At 40.8% G+C, this 11,793-nt stretch overlaps 1 protein-coding gene across 5 annotated transcripts in view; it reads left to right on the top strand.

Moving 5' to 3' along the window:
- Positions 1-10,847, top strand: part of Cntn4 (contactin 4) — a 793,681-nt gene extending 782,834 nt beyond the window's left edge. For all 5 annotated transcript variants that reach the window (XM_070018985.1, XM_070018989.1, XM_070018986.1 and 2 more), the window contains 2 exons: positions 5,276-5,444; positions 8,799-10,847. In XM_070018985.1, coding sequence (XP_069875086.1) covers positions 5,276-5,444; positions 8,799-8,899 — 270 coding nt within the window. In that variant the 3' untranslated portion in view covers positions 8,900-10,847. The remainder of the gene's footprint in view (positions 1-5,275; positions 5,445-8,798) is intronic.
- Positions 10,848-11,793: the final 946 nt, after the last annotated feature.

Below are 11,793 nucleotides of genomic sequence, written 5' to 3' on the forward strand. Positions count from 1 at the left end.
TTCTCCCTCAGACTGATGCCCCCTCTAGCCCGAACCAGTGGCTTGCTTTTGCCCTGAAAACCAGAACTCACTTCGCCACACTTTTTTGAAGTACTCACCATCCTGTTGGGTATTTGTAATTAGCTGATGCCTTGTGAGTCTTCAAAGTAGGGACTAGCAGAGAACCATGCCTGAATTGTCACCATTAAATCTCCACCTGAAGATACAACCTTTATGGTTTTATGTAAATGGAGATCTAAGCTGAGTACCAGTCATTCTCAACTGAGGCTGAGATCTGAGGATCTTAGTTCAAAGCTAGCCCAGGAAGACAAATCCAAGAGCATCTTTTCTCTAAAGGAAATAGAAGTATAGCTCTAGTGGTAGAGTGCCAACCTTGAGCAAATAACAGAGAGCATGAGGCTCTGAGTTCAAGCGCCAGCACAGGCACACATACATGAAAAAGAATGGAGAGCTAATTTCTCAAACTCCTCTAGTGTTAAATAAAGTGAAAGAGTTTGTTTGACCAGAGACATGAGTGCCCAAGTCTAGCTTTTTTTTTCTAGCCCTAGAATGTTAAGTAAAAACTTTTTAAGAAAAACTTGGGAGAAACCATAGCATTTTGGCCATGGTTTTGAAAAGTGGAAGGTAGTTGGGTAGATGGGAAGATCAATAAGGGAAGAGTAGGTTCATAAAGAAGTGAAGAAAGAAACCGGGTACCGGTAGCTCACGCCTGTAATCCTCGCTACTCAGAAGGCTGAGATCTGAGGATCACAGTTCAAAGCCAGCCTGGGCAGGAAACTCCGTGAGACTCTTATCTCCAATAAACCACTCAGAAAACCAGAAGTGGCACAGAGGCTCAAGTGGTATAGCGCTCACCTTGAGCTGAAGAGCTGAGGGACAGCGTTCAGGCCCAGAGTTCAACTTCTCCTCCCCCCACCCCCCCCCCCAAAAAAAAGAAGTTAACAAAGAAGGTAAGAGTGAAGACACAGCTTTGCTATTTTGGAATTCTGACTCTCGCTAATAACTTTGAATTGACCTCCATTACAAATAAATGGAAATATGATGTGAGCAAAACTGCTGTAAGCAAACCAAAGGAAAGGGGGCAGGGGAGAAAGGCATTCTTCCAAAGCCCAGTAGAACAGGTAAAGAAGATAGCCAAAAAAATGCAGAAATTTCATAGGTGTCTCTGGGAAAGGAACACATTCCATGGGTAAACCTTTAAAACCGTTCACTAGATTTGAAACTCATTTTTCAAGCTGCTGCTGAAATGAAATTGATGTGAATAGGAGCTGCCAGAAGTATTTCAGGCAACAGGCAAATTGTTAGCTCAACTAGAGATGATCAAGTGAAACCTCTCATTTCACAGATACGAAAACTAAAGCCCATTGAGGAAAGCGATTTGAAGTGCCTTGCCTTTCTCAGGGCCTAGGATCAATATGCACACTGGTGCTTGCTTCATTGAACTGGGCCTAAAAGATTATAGGCATTTTTAGAAGAAAAATTGAGTAACGATTATTATTTAGTTGAGACTTCTTAGTACACCTGCTCCCTCTCAGGAACTCCCAGATGAGTTTGTCTTCGTAACACCTTCCTCCCCACCCCCCAGAAAAATCTTTCTTATATTTATTTTTCCCAATAGACATCTTTTCAGATATACAGAAAATTCTTTGATAATAACACACAGGGTATATAAGGATAATAAAGCAGGTCAAGAAGAAAAAAACCACAAGGGCATTTGACCTGCCAGAAAAGGTCTACAGTACTTGGTGTAAAATTTCAGGGAATGATTTTTATTTCTGTTGAAAGGGGATAAAATATGGGAATAAATTAAACTAGAGAGGTTGGAAACGTTTCCATTTTAAATAGCAAAGCAAATGGTATAACCTTTTAAACCCAGGGATTTAGACTTTTTTCCAAAAAAATTATATATATATATATATATATATATATATATATATATATATATATATATATATATATAGTTTTTCATGTTCATTTTAGCTTCTGGGTCTAGACATATCCAGATGTCTGCATCAAAAGAAACATTACTAATTGGTGGATGACAAGTACTCAAAACATGACATAAACCACATAGGGTGACAGTGGAGAAAAGATATTGGGTACTGTGGTTAAACTAGGTGATTCAAAATGACACTCCCCGAACCCTTGGTTGTAGACTCAGTGTCTTCTTTTCAAGAATTGTTCTATAGGAATGAGACTCCCTTTATGTCACTTGGACCCCAAGGACTCTCCTTGTAACTGACTATAGACACTGTACATTTAGTGTTGGAGGATAGACATGTCTTTAAGGGATGGTAGGTGAGAGGAGTAAAATATGGATCTGGCTTTACAGCATCCACTACTTCCTGGTCATAAGACCCAAGGAAATTGCTTAACAACTCCTGGTCTTATGTTCCTATCTTTGAAATAAGAATAATGACAGTGTCAAGTCTGTGAGACTCTTCAATTAACTGTCAAAATGTCAAATGTGAGCTGTGGCTTGAGTAAAAGCACACCAGCCTTAAGGGCAAAAGCTAAGGGACAGTACCTAGGCTGTGAGTTCAAGCCCCAGTAGTGGCACCAAAACAAAACAAACCAGAAGATGAATGTCAGTGTCTTCCTGAAAAAGTAATATACATAAGCAGTTGGAACCTCCAGTGTTCTGATGTTCAAAGGTGGAAGCAGGCAGTCTGTTCTACTGTCATCATGCCAGAATCGCCTCCCCCACCCCACCTCCTAGCCTACCCCATCTTCCAGTCTGGATCATATCAAATGCCAACAGCCTTCAGGAGAATCAAGTGAACCAAGCATTTGGTGTAAGTAAGGTTTGATGGGCCTTTATCTAGGTTCTACTGCAGGCTCTAATATCACAAGACATTCATAAAGAGGGGGAGGGGGCGCTACTTTCCCTGGAAATGATTCTTTAGGAATTATATTTGAAACTAGCTGAATTTTCTGAGCTCTTGCAAGGACCCAAGGTAAATCAAAGAAGCAATTTATTACTGAAAGCCAGCTGTGACCTTGCATCGGCTGCCCCATTCTCCTGAAGGGCAGTGATGAGAAGCTCGTGCACTTGTGGATGTGTCTTAGGATTTATTGGAGTTTGATCATTTAGCAAGGGGACTCTGAGCTGATGCTCCATGGTGTGTGTGTGCGAGGGGGAGAGAAGAGGGAGGGATCACTTATGAATCTTTCTACCTTAAGGAAATTGTGTTTCCTACCTTGTATTAGAGAGACATAAATTGAGGTGATGACAACTACCAGGGAACAAATGAGATCCCAGCCATTTTAAGAGAACTCAATGAGTTTCTCTGGTGTTTGGTTTTTGTCTTACCGTAGAAGAATGACCCTGTATCTCTAATCTCAGGAGATTGGCATTTATAGGGGGCAATCATAAGGAAAGATGGGCTAGTTTTGTAGCTCTCAAACTGAGATCCTCGATCAAGCAACCCTAGCTTATGTCGGAATGTGTTAAAAATGTATATGTTCAAATCCCATCCCAATCCTTCTTAATCTAAAGCTCAGAAAATAGGCCAAGCAATCAGTGTTTTTAATGGAGCTCTAGATGATTCTGATAGGTGCTTAAATTGAAGGCCACAAATATCATCCATAATGTCTGCCACACATTAACAATAGCTGTTGAGCTGCTTAAGCTAAAATAAATAAGCCAAGAGCCAGTAGCTCACATGTATTCCAAGCTGCTCAGAAGGCTGTGACCTGAAGATGGTGGTTCAAAGCCGGATTGGACAAAAAGTCTGTGAGACTCTTATTTCCAGTTAACCACCAAAAGGCCAGAAATAGAGGGCAGGGCTCAAGTTATAAAGCACTATTCTTGAGCAAAAAGGCCAAATGAGAGAACAAGGCCCTGAGTTCAAACCCCCAGTACACACACACACACACACACACACACACACACACACACACACACACACACACACACACATTAATTAATTAATTGGCTAACTAATTAATTAAAATACTTGGACTCCTCCTCTGTAGAAACTTACCCCAGCAGCTTAAACACAAAGATGTCTCAGTATCCAGTTTGTACTGGATCATCCTTTGTTGTTCTGTTCAGAACCATTGTCTGCAAATCAGTGTTTTACGAGTTCTCCATGTAGCTCTCCCATGTAGCCAAGGCTCAGGACCACCAGTGTCATCTGACCCTGTCACTTATTATCATGAGAAATTGGAGAGGACAGGCTGTCATGGTTTAAGACTTTGGGTTTAGGAAATCTCATCCTTCCACTTCCTGGCTGTCTGAGATCTCTGGCCTCAGCTTCCTCCTCTGTGGAGAAGAATCAGAGTACATGTGTTGTAGACTGTGGTGACGATTAGATGTGGCCATGGGGACAAGTCTCGTTAAGCATGCAGGAAAGGTCATCAAGATGGTGGCCACCTCCACAAAGGCAGACACACACTCTTCCAGGTCTTTATGGGTTTGTTCCTGATTTGGTTAAGACCAACCAAAGCAGACAGTTCCAGGCAGGTGAGTGTATTTTCACACACACAAATAAGTCACAGCCCAAACTTGGCTCCTCACGGGCTCAAGAAAGGAAAGAAAAGATGCACAGATGGGCCCCCCTCAAGCTACAGACACTTCTGAAGGGACAGAGGTCACCTCTTCAGTCCCTTTACGAGGAGTCTCAGTAGGACAGAAGAGGCAGGAATCACCGCCCTGGCCTCTCACAAATCTCCATATGCAGACACTGTCTTCTCACCAAAAGAGTCATGATAGTCATAGCATGTCAGGCCTGCCTCATAATCAGAACCTTTTCTAAACCTTTTCTCTTATCCCTTTTGAGCCTTCATAGATGACATTTCCTACACACTTTCTCTGAGCCTTTGTACTGAGTCCTGTGTGATCTTGAAAGGTAGGGATTACCATTCCCCCTTTTACAGGTGGAGGAAGAGCGGTTCAGAGGAGTGAAGGAAATGGCCTATAGTCACCAGCATCCAAAGCCCTGGTGTGCGTTACACTCTGTACATAACCTTAATGAGCTTTCCATTTTTCCCACTTTCCCAGATGTGCTAACCTGGCCCCACCGCATATCAATAGAATTCTACTCCCCTCGCCCAGGATCACAGGATCCTTTCAACTTTCTATACTCATCATGAAATGGTAGCAGGACACATCATCTTCTGCTTAAATGAGCCTTCCAAATGCCAGCCGGTGGCCAGACCATCTCGAAGGCTCTACATTTCACTGGTGCCCAGAGGTGAAAACAAACAAATGCCCCATCCTTGGGGCCTCTGGTTAGACAGCAAGTGACACCTGTTTCTTCTGCCTTCGCAGGTCTTGTACAGGTGGAACCGGCAAAGCAGCACATCTGTCATTGAAACAAATAAAACATCTGTGGAGCTGTCATTGCCTTTCGATGAAGATTACATCATTGAAATTAAGCCATTCAGCGACGGCGGGGATGGCAGCAGCAGTGAACAAATCCGAATTCCAAAGATAACAAGTAAGAATGTCTCCTTTCTCCCCAGTCCCCTACCTGACCCATCGGCTCTCCAGGTGAGCCAAGACTTGAAGGAAGTTAAGCCTGTGAAGGAAAAATGATCATGAAAGTGAGTGACAGCATCCTTCTTCAGACATGGAAGTTTGATGGCCACAGGCAATTTCATGCAAACAAGTTTGTCCAGTTCAGATTGACTAATAATACAATCAACAAAAAATAGATCCAAACATCCTTCTATCATTCAAATAGAGGATTTCCAAGTTGACCCAGGTGACTTACACATACAGAAAGTCCCAAACTTACAACTTCCAGATTTTAAAGCACGATTTCACCAAGAGGTTCTTTAAAAAAGCAATGGCGGGGCTGGGAAGGTGGCTCAGTGGTAGAGTGCTTGCCTTGCATGCATGAGGCCCTGAGTTCAATTCCTCAGCACCACATAAGCAAAAAAGGCCAGAAGAGGCACTGTGGCTTAAGTGGTAGAGCGCTAGCCTTGAGCTGAAGAGCTGAGGGGACAGCACGTAGACCCAGAGTTTAGGCCCCACTACCAACCAAAAAAAAAACAACCCCCAAACAAAAAAACAATAAAAAGGCAATGACAGAGGGCCAATTGCAGTGGCTTGGTGATAGAGTGCTTGCCTAGCATGCATGAAGCCCTGGGTTCAATTCCTCAGTAACACATAAACAGAAAAATCTGGAAGTGGTACTGTGGCTCAAGTGGTAGAGTGCTAGCCTTGGGAAAAAGTTCGGGGTCACCACCCAGGCCCTGAGTTCAAGCCTCATGACTGTCAAAAAAAAAAAAGTAGCTGCAATCATAGCTGCTTGGAGGCAGAGATCAGGAGTCCTGCCCAGGGAGATCTGCCCATGTCAACTAATAAACCAGGCATGGTAGGATGTAACTATAACAAGAAAGGCTGGGGCGTGGCTCACCGGTGGAGCCCTGCTATAGCAGCTTATCTCTATGAAACGACGTGTTTCACGGTCTGGAGTTGAACATATTTTGAACTTAATGCCATTTATTTTAAATGCCCAAATATAGATAGATGATAAGTAGATGACAGATAGATGATAGATAGATAGATAGATAGATAGATAGATAGATAGATAGATAGATAGATAGATAGATAGATAGATGGATGGATGGATGGATGGATGGATGGATGGATGGATGGATGGATGGATAGATAGATAGATAGATAGATAGATAGATAGATAGATAGATAGATAGATAGATAGTTGCTATAGTCAAGATTGTCCTCATTTTCAAATATGGTTGAGTAATGTATGAGAGAATTCTTTTCTGAGCAATTTTATTCCATTCAGTTTTCAAGGAGAGTGTTTATAAGTAGCTCAAGTATCTATTTTTAGTGTTGTAGGGTTCAGTGATTTTGAAAAGACAAAACAGTAGCCAAACAAATACATAGGGACAGAAAGCAGGTTAGTGATGGGCAGGGGCTGGCTGGCAGGGGGCACCACCTTAATGGGTATTGGGTTTCTACTTGACACAGTGAAAGAATATTCTAGAGTTTGATAATCTGCGGTTTGCACAACTTGGAAGGTACTTACTGCACTGAATTGCACTGGTTAGACGAGTTTAAATGGTTCCTTTTATATTTGGGTCATTTTACTACCACACAAAAAAAGAAATAGATTACTAAGATACTCAGATATCCAAGTGAACATTTCTACTGGCCTTAGATTTTAGCAATCCACTTGTTCTAGAAGACACCATAGTATGATATTGTTGTTTGAGTACAACTGGAAAAAAATTGTTTTCACATGCTTGGGGATGGCTCTGTTGGGTCTCAAACTTGGGGCTCTGAGCTATTTTCGCTCATGGCTGGTGCTCTATCACTTGAGCCATGACTGTACCTCTGGCTTTTTGCTGCTTAATTGGAATAAGAGTTTCTCAGATATGTCTCTCCAGACTGGCTTTGAACAGAGATCCTGAGGTCTCATCCTTCAGAGTAGCTAGGATTACAGATGTGAGCCACCAGCACTTGGCAGAGAGATGGTATTTTAAATCCCGGGCCAAACTCTCCCTACAAAGTCCCCTAGTTAATTGCTGTCATGTTACTTTTCTGCCAGGAAAGGAAGAGCTTATGATACCTTGCAGACACTAACTAATCATATTACTGGGTCTAAGCAATTTTAATTGCATCACAGAATTTAAATTCCTCAGCTGATTAGAGAAACCATTCACTGGCCCCTTCCCCCTTTCTCTGAGCTGCCTTTTGCTCGGTGGGATTCAGTGCTGATGTCAGAGAACAGACAGGACTTCAGTGGTAAACTGAGTCCGCACAGATGCAGGTTCAGAATTTAGGTGGGATTTCCCCACGCTGTTAGAGTGAATATTCACAGCACAGATTTTGTATACAAACACTAAAGGATATTTTGTGTTTTAAAAATAGAAGGGCAACAGGATGGTAGATTTCATCACAGGACTTTGTTGAAAGGGAGTCAGATGTACGGTAAGATATGAAAGCCATTAAAACACAAGGGTTGACATAGCTCACTTGGTTAAAATCTGATACTTCCTTATCATTGCAAGCATGCAGTTTAGACTGGCTGGTTGTTCTTCGTTTTATTCATTATAGAGCATATGTTGAACAATTTATATTGGAATAATTATTGGATGACAGTAATGAATGTGCTTGTGAATATAAAATACAAAGGTCTGACTTCAAGCCCTAGTGCTGGCAAAAAATAGTAATTTTCATATTGTTGAATAATTTTCATAATCATAACATTTATCAATATTGTTACATGTGATGTTAGAGTTTCTTTCCACATTAGATAAGAGCATCCTCACTCTACAAAACCTTAAAAAGAATTAAAGGGATGTCATATACATCTCCCAAATTCATAGCTACGTAATCACAGAATATTAAGAGTCACTGAAGATAGTAGGAGCCTGTGGCTCACGCCTGTAATCCTGGCTATTCAGGAAGCTAGGATCTGAGGATCAAGATCCAAAGCTATCTCAGGCAGAAAAGCCCATGAGACTCTTCTATCCACTTAAGTAACAAAAAAGCCAGAAATGGAACTGGGGCTCAAGAGGAGTGAGCTAAGTGAACATGTGAGGCTCTGAATTGAAGTCCAGAGTTACTGAGGAGTTGAGGGGAAAGGGTTGTTGGGAGAGATAGATATATTGTATTACTAGATGGATTTGTTATATGGTAACCCCTTTGTACAACTTCTTAAATTTAAAATATATATATAATATTTTTTAAAAGAAAAGTATTAGTAAGAATAATGAATCATTTCCAGAAGAACCAATGGGGCTGGGTTGGAAGGCCCCGTGGCTTCTCTTTCCGCCATAGTTGGAATGAAGCCAGTGAATTTCTGTTCTCTTTTCAGATTCCTATGCAAGAGGATCTGGGGCTTCCACTTCAAATGCGTGTACGCTGTCAGCCATCAGTACCATCATGATCTCGCTCACAGCCAGGTCTAGTTTATGACAACAGTGAGCTAAAGGACTCGCTATTTATAATCTAAACAACATTTAGCTAGTTGTTTTTGAAGACACCCAGTACTAAGTAATATTGTTGTTTGAGTACATCTTATTACTGGATAAGAAAAAAATGTTTTTTTGCTTCTTTAGGAATGGCATTATACAATACTTCCTCAAAGCAGATCTAGCTTTGTCTGAAGTTTCTTGGGAAACTCTGCAATGCACTGAAGACATCTATGATATGGTGTTACCAAAGCAGTTTACATATGTCCTTATATGCATATTTTTTATTCTATATTTAGTGTTTTATAGACTTTTTTAAAGTTAACATATAATGTAGATATTAATTTCCCCCCTCCCCCTCTGCTATAAAATGCTATGGGCAACACAACCATTCAGTTATGATTTGAGAAGATTTCCTTTAACAACAAGAGTATGAAAACTTATCTTGGTAAATAACTTGCAAATTACTTGTACAGTTTTACAAGGAACAGCTGGAGGCTTGGTCTCTAACTCAAGGTTGCTGTATATAAATTTACCCTTGCTTTGGATCAAGTCCTTTTTAATTTTTCTTTTGCTGGTCCTGGGGCTTGAACTCAGGGCCTGGACACTGTCCCCGAGCCTTTTTGTACTCAAGGCTAGTGCTTTACCACTTGAGCTAAAGCACCCTGGCTTTTTCTGAGGAGTTTATTGTAGATATAAGAGTCTCATGGACTTTTCTGCCCAGGCTGGCTTCAAACCACAATCCTCAGATCTCAGCCTCCTGAGTAGCTAGGATTATAGGTGGAAGCCATCCACATTACAATATGCCCCCTCCCCCCTAGTTGTGAATTTTGTTGGTCAACACAACTTGAGATGGTTTCAGAAATGACTACAAATCTCAACAGCTAGACTTACTGCCCAAAAGGCACCTCATGCAATATTCCCATCCTCAAATTTAGCATCATATGATAAGAATTTTTCCTTCTCTCATCATTTTTTGTTGTAACATTATCTTAGACATTGACTTTGAAGTTACATATCCTGTAGAAATCTAGACCAAAAGTTCCTTTAGTCAACCAACTCTTTCAAATAAGAGAATTTGCTTATCTATAAATGTATCTGTTTTGAATGTAAATTATTTAAAAAATGTAATTCTCTGTCAATGGATTGATAATTTCTCTACAAAATTTCTTATCTATAACATGTATAACCATGTAAAAAAAAGGCCCTTCTTTAAAAAACAATCACCTGCAGAGTTTGAAGATTTCTCCTCTTTCAGCAAATAGTTGCTTCGAAGAATTTTTTCATATGACTCTATAAAAGGATCTTTAGTACAATTGTATGGTATCTTGTGGACTCTGCTAATTTTGCAATAGCTAGTCTAGTTGCTTTATAATCTTTATCCTTCTAAATCGTACAAACCACACATTGGAAAAATGACAATATCACAAAACCGTATTCTTATGAACAGAACTATTTGTTGTGTTTGGGGAGGTTTTTGTAAGCAGCCACTACTGGACCTGTAACATAAAAGGCAATGAGATTTCTCTAGAAAAATTTTCACCTGCAAACACACTACCACCTTTTCTTTCTTCTCAGAGAATACACGTTTGCCTGCAATCTGTCGTGTTTTGCTTACCAATGACATCAATTAACTCTTCAACCTTCTAGTTTTACTCATCCAATAACGTCGTAATCAGGATTCCATTTGTGTGAAAAATTAGATGGTAACTGGGAAAAAATATTGTCAGTATTTCAAGCTGTGTTCCTCTTCTCTTAGTTTGATATGATTACTTCTATGTTACAATAAGATTTAAAATCACACGCAGAAAAAAAATCAACAAAATAATAAAATGAATGAAAAAAATACCCCAAATAGTTCCCAACCCCAGTGTAAATTATATTTACCAGTGATCTAGCATATGTAATCTTTTTTAAGGTATTGTTAATAAATATTCTGTCATTTGTAAAGATACTTGTCTTCTGGGAGCATTTTTCCTGCCTTGCCTGTCAGGGAATTTGTTAACTTACCCTTGGGCTAGCTCATAACTTGGGGTCACAGAGGGACTGAAATGTCTCTGGCTGGGGCCCAAAGCTCAAAGACCCTGAATTATCCCTTTGAAATAGACAACCCTGAAGACACCACTTCAGATTCCCCTTTGGAAGTCAGGAGGGTCCAAATCCACCAAGATCAGATATGAATATTTTCTCCATGAGCCAAGTCTTTTGTATAGTTAATCAAAACATATCTATTTGTGCCCTGAACCCTTCCATTGCTTCCCCCCCCAAAAAAAAGATCAAATCGAAGTGAAAATACTTAAAAAGCCCCTTCTTAATCTAAACACCTTAACCCTGTATCCAACCACACTGAGCCCTCCTGGCTCGGAGCTCGGCTTGCTTTTGGTTTCACCTCTGTGCCTTCTGATCTCATGGCTGCTCCTTCCTGAAATATCCTAGCCATTTGCCCACACCACCCTTCACTCTCCCAGGGAGCCGATTGGTCCCAGCTCCTCTGTGAGGGCTTTCCCACCAGTCAGTCCTTTGGCACGATCTCCCTTCCAATTTTCTGCAATCTTTTCATTTCGAAATGAACCAGGTACAACTTTTGGAAAGAATGCCTGTACTGTTAACTTGCATTTTAACCTCGCTCCTGTATTGTTGTTACGTACTTTTCCTTGTTCTGTATGCCTGTCTTCCCAACTAGATTGTAAGCTCCTCGGGGGCAGGGATGTTGGTCTTCTCTTCCATGTACTCTCCATAGTGCCTAGCACAGTGCCTTGCAATAAATACTCATTGATTAATTGATCGAAGGGGTCTTTGAAGTAGCATTTTGCATCAGTTGCCTGCCTGTGTGCCAGAGAAAAACCAACCCCAAGACCATCACCAAATTCCCTAAGTTGGGAAGTCTTAGTGGTTCCT

This window comes from Dipodomys merriami, unplaced genomic scaffold (assembly GCF_024711535.1).
Source record: "Dipodomys merriami isolate MVZ:Mamm:240054 unplaced genomic scaffold, mDipMer1.0.p SCAF_13, whole genome shotgun sequence".
Lineage (NCBI taxonomy): Eukaryota > Metazoa > Chordata > Mammalia > Rodentia > Heteromyidae > Dipodomys > Dipodomys merriami.